The sequence below is a fragment of the Bos mutus genome, chromosome 16 (assembly GCF_027580195.1).
Source record: "Bos mutus isolate GX-2022 chromosome 16, NWIPB_WYAK_1.1, whole genome shotgun sequence".
Classification (NCBI taxonomy): domain Eukaryota; kingdom Metazoa; phylum Chordata; class Mammalia; order Artiodactyla; family Bovidae; genus Bos; species Bos mutus.
The window spans coordinates 30083042-30106060 of record NC_091632.1 but is presented as its reverse complement, the minus strand read 5'-3'; the positions used below and the strand labels follow the sequence as shown (position 1 = coordinate 30106060).

General features: G+C 39.2%; 1 protein-coding gene across 2 annotated transcripts in view; it reads left to right on the top strand.

The window, feature by feature from the left end:
* Positions 1-23019, top strand: part of RABGAP1L (RAB GTPase activating protein 1 like) — a 737668-nt gene that overhangs the window by 532567 nt on the left and 182082 nt on the right. For both annotated transcript variants that reach the window (XM_070384895.1, XM_070384896.1), the window contains exon 18: positions 344-385. In XM_070384895.1, coding sequence (XP_070240996.1) covers positions 344-385 — 42 coding nt within the window. The remainder of the gene's footprint in view (positions 1-343; positions 386-23019) is intronic.

Genomic DNA, 23019 nt, shown 5'->3' with positions numbered 1-23019 from the left:
CACAGATAGGACTTGGAAATTTCACTTAATAATTTTAGACTTCAGTGTCACTGCAATTTTGATCAAGGAACTTGATTTTTCCAGGCCTTGAACCAGAAATAGACTGGAGAAAAGTAATTTACTGTAAAAACAATAATTTTATGTAAGCACCAGTTAAAAAGGACCTAAAATTTATAATAAGCCTCTCAGAGAAGAAAAATACCTTTAAAAAATCTCATTTAATTATTATTGTATGTGGAAATGAAAACAATCAGATTTTATTAATGATATGTGGAGGTCTTGGGAAAATAACAAAATAGTGATAGATGTAATTATTGATTTTGACTCTCTTTTTCTGTTTCAGGGTTTGAACATAATCTTTCATGTAGCCTTGGCTCTCCTAAAGGTAAGTCCGTTTTTATGTTTAACCAAACTACCGTATCTCTCTGCCCTTGGAACTGAGCATCATTCAGTTTACAACCTTTGACTCATTCTAGATTCTTGAACACAAAAAACGACTTCTCTGAGGAACTCTGCTCTTCTCTCCTCCCATCTTTTGTTGTTGTGTATTTTAAGTTTGATTTTCTTATAATCCATTTAATCTTGCTATCATAACACTCTTTTCAGCAGCATATAAAAATATTTCCATTCATTCAAGTTGGATGATATGAGAAAAAGTTAAAACCTGTTCTCTGTCAAAATGATGCCAGCTTTTTTCTTAAAATGCTTCTTACCATAATAACATCTCTAAAGGTAGCTAAACATATACTTGAATTATTAGAAAGCTTCTGTAATATGCTGACTAAAAAAGAAACTGCTACTTGCAATTTGCAGTTCTTTCTCTGATAGCTAGAAATTTATATGACGTATCAGAATTCAATTATAATTACCTCTTTGGATTTTATATCAACATATCAGTGCAACTTTTAAGTTTTTTTTTTTTCTCTAATTTTATTTTATTTTTAAACTTTACATAATTGTATTAGTTTTGCCAAATATCAAAATGAATCCGCCACAGGTATACATGTGTTCCCCATCCCGAACCCTCCTCCCTCCTCCCTCCCCATACCATCCCTCTGGGCCGTCCCAGTGGAAATCAGTGCAACTTTTAAAGTGTGGTAACAGCAAGACATTTGCTGCAGAGTTGATGAAAATAACCTGATTGGTTTTTGTCCTTTGGTTAAAAATGAAGTTCTATTATTGAGGGTGAAAATTGCCTTGTTTATAAAAAGATGCAGGCTCACCCTTTTCCTAGTAAAATGTAGTTGTTAAAATTGCAGACACTGGACTCAGATAGATTTGGTTCTAATTTCAGCTCTAGTGTATGACCTTGGGCAAATTACACAGTGCTCAGACCCTGAGTTTTGAGATAATAATGAAAACTAATCCGTAGGATTGCTAAATAATAGGATCCATAAAATCCCTTAACGTAATGGAAAGTTGTATTGCCTAATAAATGGTAGCTGTCATTATTGTGATTACTGTTATTTTCATGAAGTTACTCAGAATTTATTACTAGATTCCCCATAAGTCTTCCACATTTCCCCAAAGATCGTAACTTGAAGCTTCAGAGAACCTCTTGATATTTTAGGAGAGCTTTCCTGCTTAACCATTAAATACTTTTATGAAAGCAAAGGCATCACATTACATGGGCCTTATATAACTCAAGACATGGCTACTGCTCCTTATCTCTTATTCTGTTAAAATGTACATACAGTGTACTTCATATTTTTCATTTTGAGTTTAGATATGAACAATTCATTTGACAAAGTTACTTTAGGAGTTCTTGTTTGAATTTTGGCGCTGACCCCACATAGAATCAGTACACATAGGCTGTACCTAAGTATACTTAACTGATCTGACTGCTCCTGCCTAGAAAAAGAATACCTCAAAACACATCTGACAGTGATTAATTTTTAGCTTCTAATCTGTCAGATGAAAGAATATAAACTTGTTTATATAAAAATAATAAACTTAGGGATAGTGGAAAGTGCTAATGAACCTAGCCTAACCAATTTTCAGTATAGCTGCAGAGGGATTTCTCTCTATTTCTTATGATGAGGGGAATCAGAAAGGTAAGTAACATTACTTGAGCACTCAGTGCTAACACTTGAGCATTGAGTGTTAGCATAGATCATCTCATTAGCATATATTAAATATCCAGATGTTATTTGTAGGAGAACCATAAACTGTATCAGAGAAAACCATTTAATAATTCTCTCCCCCAGCTGATAATTGATAGAACCAAGGCCCCAGATTGTTTGAAATCTTTTGACTTAGCAAAGGTATAGCTGAATTAATAACATTTTTAAACAACATAAACATAGGTGAATGTCTCTGTTGCTCAGTATGATTTATAACATCTGTTTTCTGAATGGGAGCTATTTCCTTTTGGGTTAGAAACAGCCTGCTCCTGCTGCTGCTGCTGCTAAGTCGCTTCAGTCATGTCCGACTCTGTGCGACCCCATAGACGGCTCCCCACCAGGCTCCCCCATCCCTGGGATTCTCCAGGCAAGAACACTGGAGTGGGTTGCCATTTCCTTCTCCAATGCATGAAAGTGAAAAGTGAAAGTGAAGTCGCTGAGTCTTGTCCGACTCTTAGCGACCCCATGGACTGCGGCCCACCAGGCTCCTCTGTCCATGGGATTTTTCAGGCAAGAGTACTGGAGTGGGGTGCCATTGCCTTCTTCGAGAAACAATCTACCAGGTGGCTAGAAAGCTACTCAGCTAAAACAATGATTCCTTATAGTAGCATCATTAAATTATTTAGGCTGTTGGCAGAATCCATTAGGTAGGCTAGGTATATTCCTAAAAATCTAATTTAGTGATTATATGATGCATTCAGTAGTCATAGCATAGTACATTATAATAGATGGGAGATGATCAGTGAGAATTAATCTGAGTGACTTCATATTGCCAGAGAAAACTTCTAATCAGAATAGATTCTTTGCTTTCTGACAAGGATTAAAAGTAAATGGCAGAACGTTTCCCTCCACCCTGACCACAAGCATAGAAACATTACAGAGCTAAAGCCCATTTATAACCCTACCTTAGAGGAAACCATAATAAAAATTTAGTATAAAATCTTTCTCCCATGCTTTAGTCTATTGAATATGTAAGCATGTATTACCTACCTACATGCACTCATATACATATACATGTGTATATAAATAAATATGTTTTAATATGGGTTTGAGGGTTACAAATAAGATGATGGGGAGGTAGTAAGTACATCTTGAAGTACAATGTGAAAGGATTAACATATATTTATTTTCTTTTAAAAATTCCGTTGAACAAGACTTTTCGTATAATATTATAAATATCCTTCTGTGTTATAATACACATGTAGTGGTTAAAAGCACAGGGTCAGACTGGTTGAGTTTAAATCCCATCTTACACAATTTGTCCAGTGATCTTGGGTAAATTACAGTTTCCTCATCTTTAAAATGGGAATATTAGTAATACCTATTCCATAGGATTGTTGTGAAGGTTTAATGAGTTAATATATGATTGGTGCCTGTTAACTTAGTAAGCACTACAGTCACCCAGGAGCTATTATTACACATAGAACTTCCTTAGCCTTTTAAATGACTGCTTATTTTTCTATTGTATATATCATAATTTATTTAACCAATTTTATATTTAATTTTTATGGACATTAAAATTGTTTTTAGACTTCCCTGTTAAACAAAGCTGTAACAAACATCCTTAAATTCCATCTTTGCATATGGTATCTTTAGGATAAATTCCTAAGAATGTAATTGTTGGTCAAACTGTAATCACATTTTAATTTTTTATTTAATTTTAATTTAATATTGCAAAACTACTTTCTGTTAGCAACCATACTCTTGAAAAATCAGAATTTCTAGATTTGTACCTTTATAGATCCTTAAATCAGGCAGAAAAACAAAGCAACTTAAAAGTAATTATTATAATAAATTTGAAATTGCCAACATCCACTGGATCATGGAAAAAGCAAGAGAGTTGCAGAAAAACATCTATTTCTGCTTTATTGACTGTGCCAAAGCCTTTGACTGTATGGATCACAATAAACTGTGGAAAATTCTGAAAGAGATGGGAATACCAGACCACCTGATCTGCCTCTTGAGATATCTATGTGCAGGTCAGGCAGCAACAGTTAGAATTGGACATGGAACAACAGACTGGTTCCAAATAGGAAAAGGAGTCCATCAAGGGTGTATATTGTCACCCTGCTTATATAACTTATATGCAGAGTACATCATGAGAAACGCTGGACTGGAAGAAACACAAGCTGGAATCAAGATTGTCGGGAGAAATATCAATAACCTCAGATATGCAGATGACACCACCCTTATGGTGGAAAGTGAAGAGTAACTAAAAAGCCTCTTGATGAGAATGAAAGTGGAGAGTAAAAAAGTTGGCTTAAAGCTCAACATTCAGAAAACGAAGATCATGGCATCCGGTCTCATCACTTCATGGGAAATAGATGGGGAAACAGTGGAAAGTGTCAGACTTTATTTTTTTCAGCTCCAAAATCACTACAGATGGTGATTGCAGCCATGAAATTAAAAGACGCTTACTCCTTAGAAGGAAAGTTATGACCAACCTAGATAGCATATTCAAAAGCAGAGACGTTACTTTGCCAACAAAGGTCCGTCTAGTCAAGGCTATGGTTTTTCCTGTGGTCATGTATGGATGTGAGAGTTGGACTGTGAAGAAGGCTGAGCACCGAAGAATTGATGCTTTTGAACTGTGGTGTTGGAGAAGACTCTTGAGAGTCCCTTGGACTGCAAGGAGATCCAACCAGTCCATTCTGAAGGAGATCAGCCCTGGGATTTCTTTGGAGGGACTGTTGCTGAAGCTGAAACTCCAGTACTTTGGCCACCTCAAGCGAAGAGCTGACTCATTGGAAAAGACTGTGATGCTGGGAGGGATTGGGGGCAGGAGGAGAAGGGGACGACAGAGGATGAGATGGCTGGATGGCATCACTGACTCGATGGACATGAGTCTGAGTGAACTCCGGGAGTTTGTGATGGACAGGGAGGCCTGCTGTGCTGCGATTCATGGGGTCGCAAAGAGTCGGACACGACTGAGCAACTGAACTGAACTGAACTGAGACAAATGAAATGCCTCAGTTTTGAAGACTCCAATGCTATGTACTTTCGTTTGGAAATATCTGGAATGTTTTTAGGGAAGTCAGTTGATTCTGGTTAAATTTTAGAAGACTGAGCCCTGTCTTGGAGGGGCTGTGTATATTATATAAAGGTTATTAATATACCTTTTATATTATTGGCTTTTCAATGGTCTTTACTATGGTATGTTTCCTTACCATGCTATTGTAGCTTTTTTGATCAAGTCATTAATGAAATCTAGTTGACGTCTTTTCTATTTTTTATCTAACTTGATCTCTCAGTAGTTCTCAAAACAGCATTAGCATAGTACTTGCTTTTCTTGCTACTCTTCTTCTGCCTCCTGAGAACAGATCCCATCTTCAACAGTTTATCCAGTGATCTTAGGTAACTTATTGGCGTCCCTGGTGGCTCAGATGGCAAAGAATACACATGCAATGCAGGAGAACCAGGTTCAATCCCTGGGTTGGCAAGATCCCCTGGAGAAGGAAATGGCAACCCACTCCAGTATTCTTGCCTGGAGAATTCCATGGACAGAGTAACCTGACAGGCTATACAGTCCATGGGGTCATGAAGAGTCAGACATAACTGAGCAACTAATAGTAACATTTTAGGTAACTTACATTTCCCCTGTCTTTAAAATGGGATATTAGTAACACGCATCACATAGGATTGTTGTTAGAGTCTAATGAGTTTATATATGATTGGTGCCTATAACTTAGTAAGTACTACAGTACATCTGTATGCTATTATTACATGTAGAAATTCTCCTCTCTCTAACCCTTGGTAAAGAATCTGCCTGCAATGCAGGAACCATGGAGACGTGGGTTCTAGCCCTGGGTTGGGAAGATCCCCTGACAGAGAAAATGGCAACCCACTCCAGTAAACTTGCCTGGAAAATTCCATGGACAGAGTAGCCTGGCAGGCTGCAGCCCATGGGGTTGCAAAAAAGTTGGCCGTGACTGAGTGACTAAACAACAATTGACATACTGTCATTTTGTTAATTTTTTCGGGTCATTTTTGTAGCTCCTCTCTGTTCTTCTCTTTCTCTTTTCCCTTGATTTTTTTGGTGATTTTCTTTAGTATTAGATTTCTTTCTCATTTTCTTCTGTGTATTTATTAATAATATAAGTTTTTTCTTTGTGGTTACTATGAGGTTTACATACAACATCCTATATATGTACAGTCTCCATACGTATTATATTTTTAATGACACATTTTATACCTTTTAGTTTACTATGTATATCTTAATTATTGTACTTTAATTTTATTTAATAATTTTGTCTCAGCCTTCCTATATGCTACCTAAGTGACTGATCCACTACCTTTAGTATTTATTTGCCTTTAGATTGATTTTTAATTTTATATGTTCTCATTATTAATTACCACTTTTTAAGTTTAGAGGGGTCCCTTTAACATCTCTAATAAGGCCAATTCAGTGGTGATGAATTCCTTTAGATTTTGCTTATCTGGAAAACTCGTAATACATCTCCTTAATTCTGAATGGTAACTTTCCCAGTAGAGAATTCTTGGTTGGCAGGTTGTTGGTGTGTGTGTGTGTTTGTTTTTTTCCCAGCATTTTTAATATGTTATGTCACTTCTTTATGGCATGTAAAGTTTCTGATGAAAAAATTCTACTGATGGCCTTATGGGGTTTTCCTTAAGTAATTAATGACTTTTCTCATGCTGGTTTTAGGAGTCTCTGTTTATCCTTAACTTTTACCATTTTGACCATAATGAGTCTCAGTGTGTTTCTCTTTGGATTCATCCTATTTAGAACTCTCAGGGCTTCCTGGGTCTAGATGATTGTTTCCTTCCCCAGATTAGAGAAGGTTTCAGCCATTATTTCATCAAATAATCCTTCTGGCTTATTCTTTCTTCTCATGTGACTATTATTCCACTTGATCTTGTACCAGAGGCCCCTAACATTTCCTCACCTCTTTTAATTCTTTGTTTATTCTGCTGCTCTGTGGGGTGTTTTCCATTGTTCTTTTAGCGTGGTGATTTGTGCTTACGTTTATTTATCTGTTCTGCTGTTGAAGCCTTTTAGTGTGTTTTTCCGTTGACTGTAATTTCTTGTATTTTGTTTCTTTGTTGAATTCTCTCTATGTTCTTCCATTCTTCTCCCAAGATCAGTGAGCATCTTTAAGATCATTATTTTGAACTCTTTATCAGGTAGCTTGCTTAGCTCCATTTCATTAAGGTCTTTTTTTGTGGAGGTTTGCCACATTCTTTGGTCTGGAACACAGTCCTCTGTCTCCTCATTTTGCCTGTCTCTCTGTGTTTGTCTGTATGTATAGGTAAAATGGCTGTCTCCCTCAGTCTTGAAAGAGTGGTGTCGGGAAGGAGATGTTCCCTGTGGCCTAGAAACGCAGTCTCCTGTGGTCACTAGAGCCAGGCCTACTGTGGGTATCTGTCATGAGGGCTGCATGCACCCACTACTTATGAAAAGGCTGAGATGCTGTGAGGGGAGAATGATAAATTGATAAATGATAAAATGATAATTTTTTTCCAGTTTAGCTTGTGTGATTCTGATTTGGATATCAAACAGAATCTACGTGCTGAACTGAAACATCTCTTTCTTTAACCAAACTTCTCTCATGTCAGTAGCCTGCTGCAGTAAGCCTGATTTTTGTATCATGGAAACGTCTTTCCAGAAATCTGTCTGGTATTTCATAGGAGAAATAATCTTTTGTATTTCATATTTTGGCCTCCTTCTAAACCTTCCAGGTTGCCCTGCTCTCAGTAGGCTGGGAGCTCTCTAATAAGCCATGCCCTGTGCGTCTCAACCTGCTTCCTTATCCAGTATCCTTCTACAGCTGAAATAACCTCTTCCTATACCATCGTAGGACATCCTTGTTTTCTCACCTGTAGTAACCTGTCATGTTGTAATCTTCCATTTGTCATCTACCAACTCATCTACCCTTCCCTCTGGGAGTGGACCCAGTAAAACACACTGTATACTAATAACATTCGTTCATTTATGTGTTCATTCAGCAAAGGACTTTTGAACACCTCCTGTGAGCCAGACACTGTGCTTAATGATATGGATACAACAGTGAACACACAGTCCCTTTCCTTAAGTTGTTTGAAGTAGTGTCTGACAGTCCTCTTAATGTATGGAAGCAAATCTCTTTTTCTTGCTTTTCCTTCTCCTCCTTCAAAGAAAAAATAAATCTTCCCACCAATTTTCAGTAAGAGACTATCCCAATTTATTTTAGTTATATCAGAGCATTGTGAGTCCCTTCAGCAATAGATCACTGATTCAATGGACATGAATGTGGGTAAACTTCTAGAGATGGTGAGAGACAAGGAGGCCTGGTGTGCTGTAGTCCATGGAGTTGCAAAGAGTCAGACACGACTTAGTGACTAAACAACAACAACAATAGAACTCAGTGATTATTAATCATTAGTGTACTTTGGAACCACCTAAATCCCAAGTAATTTGTTTAAATGGAACATTTCCAAATTCTTCCTCTCAGCCATACCCCTACCCTCTAGATCTGATGCAGGCAGTTCCAGAACCAGGAGGGTAAGAAGTACATGTGTGCTTAGTGGCTTCAGTTGTGTCCGACTCTGCGACCCCGTGGACCATGGCCTGCCAGACATTGAGTTATTAATGTACAGAGCAAAGATCCTCAGTCTTAACTCTATATCAGAATGTCCTGTAACTAGAGTAAGCTTTAAACATTTTCTGATCCTGAGTTGTACAGAACAGTTTCATTTGAACATCAAGGAAGCCTAAGCATCAGTATTTTTAAAAACTCCCCCGGACACCCCTCTGTGCTGCTAAGCATCTACTACACTGTGATCAAACATTCAAAATTAAATTATTTAAAAGTGATAGTGAGGGATGAAAGAAAACACATGAGGAAGGAAGAGGAAAAGAAAACACATGTGCAATTAAAGGAAACATTCACAGTCACACTTAGAAAATGGATGGTTCTTATTTTCATTGTTAGCAGTTGCTAATGTGTCCATTTTGTCTCCATGCTCCTCCATCGCAATGCCCATCTGTAGGATTGTAGCATCTGCTCAGTGGGGCCATGAGAATTACTGGTAGGTTCCTGAGGAGTATATTATCAGTTCAGTTCAGTCGCTCAGTCGTGTCTGACTCTTTGCAACCCCATGAATCACAGCACACCAGGCCTCCCTGTCCATCACAAACTCCCGGAGTTCACTCAAACTCACGTCCATCAAGTCAGTGATGCGATCCAGCCATCTCATCCTCTGTCGTCCCCTTCTCCTCCTGCCCCCAATCCCTCCCAGCATCAGGGTCTTTTCCAATGAGTCAACTCTTCGCATGAGGTGGCCAAAGTACTGGAGTTTCAGCTTTAGCATCATTCCTTCCAAAGAACACCCAGGACTGATCTCCTTTAGAACGGACTTGTTGGATCTTCTTGCAGTCCAAGGGACTCTCAAGAGGCTTCTCCAACACCACAATTCAAAAGCATCAATTCTTCGGCGCTCAGCTTTCTTTATAGTCCAACATTCACATCCATACATGACCACTGGAAAAACCATAGCCTTGACTAGATGGACCTTTGTTGGCAAAGTAATGTCTCTGCTTTTTAATACGCTGTCTAGGTTGGTCATAACTTTTCTTCCAAGGAGTAAGCGTCTTTTAATTTCATGGCTGCAGTCACCATCTGCAGTGATTGTGGAGCCCCCCAAAATAAAGTCTGACACTTTCCACTGTTTCCCCATCTATTTCCCATGAAGTGATGGGACCGGATGCCATGATCTTCGTTTTCTCAATGTTGAGCTTTAAGCCAACTTTTTCACTCTCCTCTTTCACTCTCATCAAGAGGCTTTTTAGTTCCTCTTCACTTTCTGCCATAAGGGTGGTATCATCTGCATATCTGAGGTTATTGATATTTCTCCTGGCAGTCTTGATTCCAGCTTGTGCTTCTTCTAGTCCAGCGTTTCTCATGATGTACTCTGCATGTAAGTTAAATAAGCAGGGTGACAATATACAACGTTGATGGACTCCTTTTCCTATTTGGAACCAGTCTGTTGTTCCATGTCCATTTCTAACTGTTGCCTCCTGACCTGCATATAGGTTTCTCAAGAGGCAGATCAGGTGGTCTGGTATTCCCATCTTTCAGAATTTTCCACAGTTTATTGTGACCCACACAGTCAAAGGCTTTGGCATAGTCAATAAAGCAGAAATAGATGTTTTTCTGGAACTCTCTTGCTTTTTCCATGATCCAGTGGATGTTGGCAATTTGATCTCTGGTCCCTCTGCCTTTTCTAAAACCAGCTTGAACATCAGGAAGGTCACGGTTCATGTATTGCTGAAGCCTGGCTTGGAGAATTTTGAGCATTACTTTACTAGCGTGTGAGATGAGTGCAATTGTGCGGTAGTTTGAACATTCTTTGGCATTGCCTTTCTTTGGGATTGGAATGAAAATTGACCTTTTCCAGTCCTGAGGCCACTGCTGAGTTTTCCAAATTTGCTGGCATATTGAGTGCAGCACTTTCACAGCATCATCTTTCAGATAGCTCAACTGGAATTCCATCACCTCCACTAGCTTTGTTCATAGTGATGCTTTCTAAGACCCTCTTGACTTCACATTCTAGGATGTCTGGCTCTAGGTGAGTGATCATACCATCGTGATTATCTTGGTCATGAAATCTCTTTTGTACAGTTCTTCTGTGTATTCTTGCCACCTCTTCTTAATATCTTCTGCTTCTTTTAGGTCCATTCCATTTCTGTCCTTTATCGAGCCCATCTTTGCATAAAATGTTCCCTTGGTATCTCTAATTTTCTTGAAGAGATCTCTAGTCTTTCCCATTCTGTTGTTTTCCTCTGTTTCTTTGCATTGATCGCCGAGGAAGGCTTTGATCGCAGAGGAAGGCTTTCTTCGGATGCTTATATCTTTCCTTTTCTCCTTTGCTTTTCGCTTCTCTTCTTTTCACAGCTATTTGTCAGGGCTCCCCAGACAGCCATTTTGCTTTTTTGCATTTCTTTTCCATGGGGATGGTCTTGATCCCTGTCTCCTGTACAATGTCACGAACCTCATTCCATAGTTCATCAGGCACTCTATCTATCAGATCTAGTCCCTTAAATCTGTTTCTCACTTCCACTGTATAATCATAAGGGATTTGATTTAGGTCATACCTGAATGGTCTAGTGGTTTTCCCTACTTTCTTCATTTTAAGTCTGAATTTGGCAATAAGGAGTTCATGACTGAGCCACAGTCAGCTTCTGGTCTTGTTTTTGCTGACTGTGTAGAGCTTCTCCATCTCTGGCTGCAAAGAATATAATCAATCTGATTTTGGTGTTGACCATCTGGTGATGTCCATGTGTAGAGTCTTCTCTTGTGTTTTTGGAGTGTATTATAGAGCTCCTTTAAAAGGGAGACAGAAGAGGTACCCGGGTTGAGGTGTGGATTGTGCTTCAGCTAATTCATGTTGGATTATCAAGGTTGTTGCTTGAACCATAAAACCTAATTTATAAAGCAAAGCTCATCTACTGTTGGTATCTTCAAATCAAGAAAAGAGTCTTAATAGAAAACGCCCAAAGTCTAAAATTTGGCCTTGTTCATGTATCTGGAGAAAACCATAATTTGAAAAAAAAAATGCATGCACCCCAATGTTCATTTCATTTATTATACAAATAGCCAAATATATTATACAGATTTACAGAGGTCAAACATGGAAGCAACCTAAGTATTAATTGACAGATGAATGGATAAAGAAAATGTAGAATATATGTGTGTGTGTATATACACATACACATAATGGACTATTGCTCAGCCATAAAAAGAAAAAAATAATCCCACTTATAGCAGTATGGATGGACCTAGAGATATCATACTAAGTGAAGTAGGACAGAGAAAAAGAGCCTCTTGATGAAAGAGAAAGGGGATGGTGAAAGCTCAACATTCAGAAAACGAAGATCTTGGAATCCAGTCCTATCACTTCATGGCAAATAGATGGGAAAACAGTGGAAACAGTGACAGACTTTATTTTCTTGGGCTCCAAAATCACTCCAGATGGTGACTGCAGCCATGAAATTAAAAGATGTTTGCTCCTTGGAAGAAAAGCTGTGACCAACCTAGGCAGCATATTAAAAAGCAGAGACATTACTTTGCCAACAAAGGTCCGTCTAGTCACAGCTATGTTTTTCCAGTAGTCATGTATGGATGTGAGAGTTGGACTATAAAGAAAGCTGAGCACCAAAGAATTGATGCTTTTGAACTGTGTTGTTGGAGAAGACTCTTGAGAGTTCCTTGGACTGCAAGGAGATCCAACAAGTCCATCTTAAAGGAAATCAGTCCTGAATATTCATTGGAAGGATTGATGCTGAAGCTGAAACTCCAATACTTTGGTCACCTGATGCAAAGAAGTGACTCATTTGAAAAGACTCTTATGCTCGGAAAGATTGAAAGCAGAAGGGGATGACAGAGCATAAGATGGTTGAATGGCATCACCGACTTGATGGACATGAGTTTGAGCAAGGTTTGGGAGTTGGCACTGGTCAGGAAAGCGTGGCATGCTGCAGTCTGTGGGGTCTCAAAGAGTTGGACGCGACAGAATGACTTAACTGAATTTACATGTGAAATTAAAAAAAAAAAATAGACTCACAGATGTAGAAAATAAACTTATGATTACCAAAGGCAAAATGGGGGAGGCGCAGAGATAAATTAGGAGTTTGGGATTAAAATATGCACACTACTATATATAAAACTAGTATATATAAAATAGATAAACAACAGGGACCTACTGTGGATTGTAGGGAACTATACTCAATATCTTGTAATAATATATAATGGAAGAGAATGTTAAAAAAGAATACATACATATATATGTGCTGAAGTGAATCATCTTGCTATATACGTGAAAACTAATACAACATTGTAAGTCAACTATATTTCAATAAAAATTTACAAAATAGAAACACAAATTACCAATAAACATTTTTTTTTTTAAGTAGGGAGTTTCCGAGAACTCTTTGATGTAACCCATAAATAAAGTAAAATAAAATAGGGCCTTGTTTATTTGAAAGTAAAAAGGTCAGTTTTTATTCAGCACTGTGCTGGTTGGTTAAGTATTCCTTTGACCTTTCAAAATGCAGTTCCCCTTTTCCTTTCTGTTGACGCCAGAAAGAAGGATCAATTCATATTCCAGAGGCTCTCTCCTTGCGGGACCATATTTGAATACCACACAGGGTTAGAAAACATGAAGTGAAGAGCAAAACAACTTGAAAATAGAAAATGGATTTTAGTTCTCTCTAGTCTTTGGTTTACCAACTTGGGTTAAAAAAAACAACTGTTTCTGAAGTTGAAGTTGGTGACCTAATGAAGGACTGAAATTAAGGCTGTAGTTTCTGCAGCGGCTATTTAGGTTACAAAATCAGAAGATGAAGACCTGAAAATATGAAGTAATGGGTTTGCAATGGTTTTTACACTTTAGTTAGTTTTGTAACTTTCATGAAGGAATGCCTGTTGCCCTGTAGGTGGCAGCAAAACACTGCTCCTTTTGAAATAGAAACACTAATAGAACTGAACTGACTTGAAATTCGGTGACATTGCTGTTCCTTTGTACTGGTTTCCCCTTTCAACATAATTTGTTGAGTGAGTGTTTAGTTTGTTTTTAATTTTTTCTGTACTGTATTTCATTTTGCAGATAGATTGGTTTAGTATTCTATCCAGTGAATGCTAAAACTGCTAACAAACACAAATTTGGGCTTCTAGCCAATACAAGATAATCAAGGAATTTTAAAGTTTTAGAGTTTTATAAATAGTACATTTAATGGATGAGGGATTTATATCAGAAAAAATATATCATCATCAGTCAGTTCAGTTCAGTTCAGTCACTCAGTCGTGGCCGACTCTGTGACCCCATGAATCGCAGCACTCCAGGCCTCCCTGTCCATCACCAACTCCCGGAGTTCACTCAAACTCACGTCCATCGAGTCGGTGATGCCATCCAACCATCTCATCCTCTGTCATCTGTTTCTCCTCCTGCCCCCAATCCCTCCCAGCATCAGGGTCTTTTCCAATGAGTCAGCTCTTTCCATGAGGTAGCCTAAGTATTGGAGTTTCAGCTTCAGCATCAGTCCTTCCAATGAACACCCAGGACCCATCTCCTTTAGAATGGACTGGTTGGATCTCCTTGCAGTCCAAGAGACTCTCAAGAGTCTTCTCCAACATCACAGTTCAAAAGCATCAATCCTTCGGCCCTCAGCTTTCTTCACAGTCCAACTCTCACATCCATACATGACCACAGGAAAAACCATAGCCTTGACTAGATGGACCTTTGTTGGGAAAGTAATTTCTCTGCTTTTCAGTATGTTATCTAGGTTGGTCATAACTTTCCTTCCAAGGAGTAAGCGTCTTTTAATTTCATGGCTGCAATCACCATCTGCAGTGATTTTGGAGCCCAGAAAAATAAAGTCTGACACTATTTCCACTGTTTCCCCATCTATCTGCCATGAAGTGATGGGACCAGATGCCATGATCTTCGTTTTCTGAATGTTGAGCTTTAAGCCAACTTTTTCACTCTCCTCTTTCACTCTCATCAAGAGGCTTTTTAGTTCCTCTTCACTTTCTGCCATAAGGGTGGTGTCATCTGCATACCTGAGGTTACTGATATTTCTCCCGGCAATCTTGATTCCAGCTTGTACTTCTTCCAGTCCATCGTTTCTCATGGTGTACTCTGCATGTAAGTTAAATAAGCAGGGTGACAATATACAGCCTTGACATACTCCTTTTCCTATTTGGAACCAGTCTGTTGTTCCATGTCCAGTTCTAACTGTTGCTTCCTGACCTGCATATAGATTTCTCAAGAGGCAGGTCAGGTGGTCTGGTATTCCCATCTCTTGAAGAATTTTCCAGTTTCTTGTGATCCACACAGTCAAAGGCTTTGGCATAGTCAATAAAGCAGAAATAGATGTGTTTCTGGAACTCTCTTGCTTTTTCCATAATCTAGCGGATGTTGGCAATTTGATCTCTGGTTCCTCTGCCTTTTCTAAAACCAGCTTGAACATCTGGAAGTTCACGGTTCACGTATTGCTGAGGCCTGGCTTGGAGAATTTTGAGCATTACTTTACTAGCGTGTGAGATGAGTGCAATTGTGTGGTAGTTTGCGCATTCTTTTCATTGCCTTTTTTGGGATTGGAATGAAAACTGACCTTTTCCAGTCCTATGGCCACTGCTGAGTTTTCCAAATTTGCTGGCATATTGAGTGCAGCACTTTCACAGCATCATCTTTCAGGATTTGAAATAGGTCAACTGGAATTCCATGGAGAAATTCCATGACCTCCACTAGCTTTGTTTGTAGTGATGCTTTCTAAGGCCCACTTGACTTCACATTCCAGGATGTCTGGCTCTAGGTGAGTGATCACACCATCACTGATCACCATCGTGATTATCTTGGTGAAGATCTTTTTTGTACAGTTCTTCTGTGTATTCTTGCCACCTGTTCTTAATATCTTCTGCTTCTGTTAGGTCCATACCATTTCTGTCCTTTATCGAGCCCATCTTTGCATGAAACGTTCCCTTGGTATCTCTAATTTTCTTGAAGAGATCTCTAGCCTTTCCCATTCTGTTGTTTTCCTCTGTTTCTTTGCACTGATCGCTGAAGAAGGCTTTCTTATCTCTTCTTGCTATTCCTTGGAACTCTGCATTCAAATGCTTATATCTTTCCTTTTCTCCTTTGCTTTTCGCTTCTCTTCTTTTCACAGCTATTTGTCAGGGCTCCCCAGACAGCCATTTTGCTTTTTTGCATTTCTTTTCCATGGGGATGGTCTTGAGCCCTGTCTCCTGTACAGTGTAGTACTATGTATATATTGTGTAGCACAGCAGATTTCTCGAGGTGATTTCTCATTATTTCTCAGGAGACGGTCCACACTCCCAGGGAGGGAGGATGGTTGATTAAACGTGCGGCGTTCCCAGTTGTCAGTAATTAATATGACCTTGTTGTATCCTAGGAAATATGGGCTCACTTGACAGAAGTAAGAACAATAAAATTCAGTGTCCTTCTATGAGTACTTTTAGCACACTCAAGCCTTCTTTTCTTTTACTTAAAAAAAGGATCTCTCTCCGTCTTCATCCTCTGCTGTGCTTCTGCCTTTAACGAACGTGTGCTCTGCCTTCATTCCAAAGCTAACTTGCCACTTGCAGTCTTGGTGCCAGCTTTCCTGTCTCCTTTTGGAGAAGCTGTGGTGCTTGGTTAGGTCACCTCTCCAACGGACATTCCGTGAGTGCCTACTGCTGACGGGTCCAGGGTAAGGTGGAGCATCCAGAGACGACAGTGTGTGTCCTCAGGGTGTCCCAAGTCTAATGAAGATGGCAGATGAATGGACTGTTCTCATTCAGCATGCTTGTCCTGGGGCTTTAAAGGGGAGCTTCGGGAACCTAAAGGCAGGGGTCCGTGTTCGCTCCAGGGGAACCAGGAAAGATTTTCCAAAGATGACTGAATTTTGAGGCGAGCATTTAGGCAGCATGAGCAGCGTGTAAAAGAGGCATGAGGAGGAAGGGCTGAGGCAGGTTCTTTGCTCTGGTGCATTTGAGGGTGATGCATGGGATGAGGTCTGAAGGGCTTTGATTGCATTTGTGCTATCCATTTAATGTGGGTCTTAATCAAATCATCTAATCTTTCTAACACTTTATTTCCTTATTTACAGCTAAGGGAATAAGAAAACACTGTTTCTAAGGCTCTAAATTTTGTCTTGCTGACTGCTAATCTTTGCTATATGTATATATATATGTGTGTATGTGTGTATAAGTGAATGTGTCTGTACCCATATCTGTGTATGTACATGTACAACCACTATATATGCTATACACAGTCATCTCAGTTCTGTAGTAAATAGATAGGAATCATTACCACATTTGTTGTTTAACTCTTTGGGTGAAGTTGATGTTTGTCTCTCTTACAAGAGTTTTGAGAGCAATATAATAAAGTTAGATGCAAAAGAATAATCAATCTATTATAATTAGGAATGAATACCAACAAATTGTTTATAATCTTACTAAAAAGTCCCTTTTGCAGCACCCTTGAATGTGAGCAGTTCATTTGTACTAAACCAGTGAAGTGTCACAGTATGCATGTGTAAATGTGAGGGCGTATGTTTAGTGCATCAGTTCAGTCACTCAGTTGTGTCCGACTCTTTGCGACCCCATGAACTGCAGCACACCAGGCCTCCCAGTCCATCACCAACTCCCAGACCCTGCCCAAACTCATGTCCATTGAGTCAGTGATGCCATCCAACCATCTCATCCTCTGTCGTCCCCTTCTCCTGCCCTCAATCTTTCCCAGCATCAGGGTCTTTTCAAATAAGTCAGGATACACCTCTGTATTTCCATTGTTCTTACCAGATGTTTCCAGACACCCAAGTATAAAATGTTGGATCCATATTTTAACAAGTCTAATGACTGTCATCTAAAATTCTCTAATTGTACATTTATCATTTATGATGAACTCTTAAATTCACTTTAAAACTAAATAATAAAGTTAATTGTTACACACTTATCATTTGTAAAGCACTTAAAATATACCTGATGCTATACTTTTAAACTAATCTTTATGACCTTTAATTTTTTTTTCTTTTTAAAAAAATAATTTTATTTATTTATTTTTGACTGTGCTGGGTCTTCGTTGCTGCACAGGCTTTTTTCTAGTTTTGCCGAGTGGGAGCTACTCTGGTTGTAGCACATGGGCTTCTCATCGCAGTGGCCTCACTTATTGCAGAGCACAGGCTCCAGGGCGTGCAGACTTCAGTTGCTGTGGCACGTGGGCTTGGTAGTTGCAGTTCCCAGGCTCTAGAGCACAGGTTCAGAAGTTGTGGTGCACGGGCCTACTTGCTCTGTGGCATGTGGGATCTTTTCAGACCAGGGATCAAACCTGTGTCTCCTGAGTTGGCAGGCAGATTCTTTATCACTGAGCCACCAGGGAAGCCCAATTTCTTTTCTTTTTTAAAAAATTCTAGTAAAATATACATAACATAAAGTTGGCCACTTGTACTGTTTCTAAGCATGTAGTTCAGTGACGTTCATATATTCACACTGTTGTGCAGTCGTCATTACTGTCCATTTCCAGAGCTTTCTCATCTTCCCAAGTTGTAACTCTGAACCCATTAATTACTTCCTATTTCTCCCTGCCCCAATCAGCTAGCAGCCACCATTCTACTATTTCTCTACAAATGTGGCTACTTTAGATATCCCATATAAGTAGAATTATACAGTATATGTCTTCTTGTAACTGGCTTATTTCACTTATCATAATGTATAACCTTTCATTTCAATAGTGATCTTACAAAGATTGTTGAGTCTATATCCTCATTTACAGATGCAGAAACAAAGGCTTTGAGAAACTGAATAACTTGGCTCAAGTTATTCCTTTAGGTGAATGACACACCAGCCTCAGAACTGGGCCTGTCTTAAACTATTGAATTAATTCTTAATCCTTAAACTATAGATGTGTAGGTATTTTACACTTTACAGTTACCCTGTGAAGAAGAGATTATCACTCCCATTTGATACTCAATCCCAGAGCTCCCACCCCAAATTCCATGCTTTTTCACGTTGCATAGCAGGGGATTCTTATATTGTAGTAGAATCAACTTGCATTTCTCAAATCCATGTTGACATTGTAGTATGAATGAAAAAGTTTTCTATCCGTATTGTTTGAAGACTAAGTAGGGGTGGAAGAGTTTTCCTCAACCCTCATAGAATCCATGCCTGGATCTGAATACTAAATTGACAAAGACAGATTACCAGAAGAAAGCTTACAAATTTATTTAATATATTTTACATGACATAGGAGCCTTCAAAAGAAAGTGAAGACCTGAAGAACCAGTTAAACTTGAGTGTTTTCATGCTAGGTTTCATTAAAAGTGAACAGTTATGAAAAAGTATGATTAACTGAGAAAAATATTGTAAGACCTGTTTGTCTGAATTCTTTGCAGCATCTTTCTCTCTGGGAGATAAGGATGTTTTTCCTTCCAGGTGTAGAAGGGTACCTCTCACATGAGGGTGTTATGATCTGCTTCAGAGGAAAAAGATGGGGGAAGGTCTGGGGGAGGGTGGGAAAAGGCCACTTTCTCAGACTCCTTCAGCTTAAAGTATTCAGCATTCCAAAATGCCATATTTTGGGGTAGTGTGTTTTGAACTCCTTCAACTGCATGTTTAAAGATCAGATCAGATCAGTCGCTCAGTCATGTCTGACTCTTTGCAACCCCATGAATCGCAGCATGCCAGGCCTCCCTGTCCATTACCAACTCCCAGAGTTCACTGAGACTCACGTCCATCAAGTCAGTGATGCCATCCAGCCATCTCATCCCTCTGTGTATCCCTCTGTTGTCTCCTCCTCTTCTTGCCCCCAATCCCTCCCAGCATTAGAGTCTTTTCCAATGAGTCAACTCTTCGCATGAGGTGGCCATAAGTATTGGAGTTTCAGCTTTAGCATCATTCCTTCCAAAGAAATCCCAGGGCTGATCTCCTTCAAAGTGGACTGGTTGGATCTCCTTGCAGTCCAAGGGACTCTCAAGAGTCTTTTCCAACACCACAGTTCAAAAGCATCAATTCTTCGGCGCTCAACCTTCTTCACAGTCCAACTCTCACATCCATACATGACCACAGGAAAAACCATAGCCTTGACTAGACGAACCTTTGTTGGCAAAGTAATGTCTCTGCTTTTGTATATGCTATCTAGGTTGGTCATAACTTTGCTTCCAAGGAGTAAGCGTCTTTTAATTTCATGGCTGCAGTCACCATCTAGTCATCCCAATTTTGAAATGTCACTGGTTGAATGGGACAGAAACAGAGCCAGGGAAACTAGGAGCAATTGTTATGTCAACAAATAATTGAATTTAGGCTAATGAAAACAAACTAGCTATCAAGAATGATCATGAGGGCTTCCTTGGTTGTTGAGTGGTTAAGAATCCACCTTCCAGTGTAAGGGATGCAGGTTTGATTCCTGCTCGGGGGCCTGAGATCCCACATGCTGCAGCTAAGCCTGCTAGCCGCAACTAGAGAGCTTGCCTGCCACAACAAAGACCCAGCACAGCCACACAAATAAATATTTTTTTTAAAAAAAGAAGAAGAATGGTCATGAAATTAAAATATTCTCTGCTGTTGACTGGCTAGAATAATATTTGATTCCTAAACTCAGCCTATCCATTTCTTCTTTCATGGCCATTAAGATGTATAGAGCCATCCCTGGATGCTGTTTAATGCCCTACTCAAACTCTGTTTCACTCTGACTAATCATTGTGTGTGGGCTGGTCATAGGGAGATACTATCAAGAGATTTTGTGAGAGGATGTTACTGCCCAATAAGTTTTTATGACCCTTTTTATCTGCAAGAGTTGCTGGCATTGCTTTTCAGCATGAAATAGACTAATTTTGTTCATTAAGGTGCTGACAGGGTTGATGACTCACTGTGGAAATCGATAGATATTATCGCAATAGGAGAATCAGTCAGAGGAGATTCAAGTGAAGCATACAAAAATTTGATACTTGGTTTACGCAGGTTGAGAAAAGGTTAAAATATACTCTCTTTACTGGAAATACACTTAACAAAAACTTCATAGTCTTGGTCTTTTTTCTCCTTTGCTGTTTTCCTTTGACTAAGGAAATCTGGGTTTGGCATAGCCAAATGAATTTATAACAAAATCGTTTACTTGTGGCCTACGTAACTTTGATTAATTAGGGTGTAGGCTAAGCTGCTATTTAGAAAGCAGAAGAGCACATGAAAGAGAAACCATGAAAAATATGGTGGTTTAAATAAGATAGTCGCTTTCTCTCACACATACGTACCAGTCCAAAAAGAGAAAGACTGGCCCAGAAAGGCAGGTAACCCAGCTCTATAGATGACTTAGCTAATGTTACAGCTCTACTATCTCCTAGGACGTCAGTGCCATATCCAAGTTCCAATTCAGAGAGAGGGGGGAATTTTAAGCAAATGAAGAATTTTTATTTTAAGCAAATAGTGAGTAATTTGAATGTATTACTTTTGCTCATGTTCCAATGACAAGATGTTTGTCCACGCCACACTGAGCTGCAAGGGAACAAAGAAATACAGTCTGTACCACAGCAGCCACGTGTCCTGTTAAAGCAATTATGTCTGTGGAAGAAGGGGGAAATGTTCTAGAGAACAGTTAACAAAGTCAATCATAGTTTGCCTGCCCTTTGGCCATTCAGTGTCTGTGATCACCTTTTTTCCCACACTCCCTCCCTCCCTCCCAAGCGAGACATTCAAAGGCCCCCATTCAGTTACTTTATCTGCTCAGAGTCAAGGGTCCCTGGGTGATGCACAGTCCTATCTGTCAGGTCTGGGATGGTTCCTCACAGTCCAGTGACGAGGTATCTTTTTCATCTCACATCCAGTGTGCAGACGTGATAGGGAAAAGTCTATGTGCAACAAAAACTCTCATTTTGAAAAGAGAGAAATGGGAAACACACTGTAATCGGTGGTCCACAGAAGCATCCAAGGTTCCCTCCTCCAGCAGTTAGAGAAGCCTTCCTGGTTAGCCCATCTGGCTGCCCACTGGTTCTCATCTCCAGCAGCCGTGCCATTATCCGCTGTCCTCTGTGATGACATCTAAGTTAGTGTTCGAGAGTACACCCTCCTTGGGGATTGTTTTCAGAGGTGACCTCCTCCTCGTGGAGATTTGGAAGCCTGAGAGTTGTTTTAGTGATCAAATAAATAAGCTGGTCTTATTTAGGCCAGCCTTTTGGAAGTTAATCTCAGTATTTTTGTAGGCTTTGGGATTTTTGCTTCCAGTCAGTTCATTATGAGTAAACTCATAAAAACCCAAATCTTTCTTTTAAAGATAATTCTTAAGTCTTGTAGTATTTGTTTGTTTGTTTTTAGTGGTCCATCCTCATCTTACCCCATTTTATTAATGGTTTCAGGGAGGCCAGCTCTAAAACCACAAGTTTGGGTAGGAAGCCAACATCCTTCATTTGATCTTTGCCTCTTGAGTGTCTCCATATTTTGGCTGAGAAGTCTTAATGAGAGATACTTATGAAAAATTATAGACCCTGTGTATCCTTCTACTGAGGGGACAGGCTAGAGTTTCCAACTCTGAGGCGTCAGATCACTGTACTCGGTCAGTTCAGTGTATAGGCCCCTTTCCATCCACTTTCTCTAGAGTGACAGGTGGCACTTCTCCAGTGAAGACAAAATGTCTCCAGACAGTACCAATGTCCCCTGGGGAGCAAAATCACCCATGGTTGTGAAATGTTGCTTTATAACGTCTTAGAATCACCTTTATGTATATGGCCAAAGCAGAATTGGGTCCATAGTGAAGAGAAAAACCAACTGATCAAGATGTGCCCAGGTGTTATAATTAGCAGTGACGTTAACATGGTAATTATGACTTTGTTTCATATGTTCAAAAAGTTAAGCAAAGAAATTGAAGATATTAAAAAATAGACCCAAATTGAATTTCAGAAGATAAAAATTACTATGTTTAATAGAATTAAGAAATAGTAAATGAGATTAATGGTAGATGTGATATTATAGAAGAAAAGATTAATGAACTTAAAGACATAACAGTTGAAACTATGCAAAATTTAAAGTGAAGATGGGATTTTTAAAAAGAAAGGAATAATGAATTGTTAGACACTGCAAGAGCCTCCTGGGTGTGTTATTGGGGTCCCTGAAGAAGAAACAAGGGAAAAGGGGCAGAAAAACATTTGAAAAAATGATGCCTGATGTTTTTCCAAATTTGATGGAAGCTATAAAATCTACACATTCAAGTTCAGTTAAATTCCAAGCAAAAGGAACATGAAGAAAAATGCACCAAGGCATGTCATAATCAAATTGCTCAAAACCAGTGATAAAGAGAAAATCTTTAAATTGCCAAAGAAAAAAGACATAATATCTACAAAAGAACAAAGATCAGTATTTAGCAGATTTCTCTTTGGAAACAGTGCTAGCAGTAAGACAGTAGTAGAACAGCATCTTTAAAG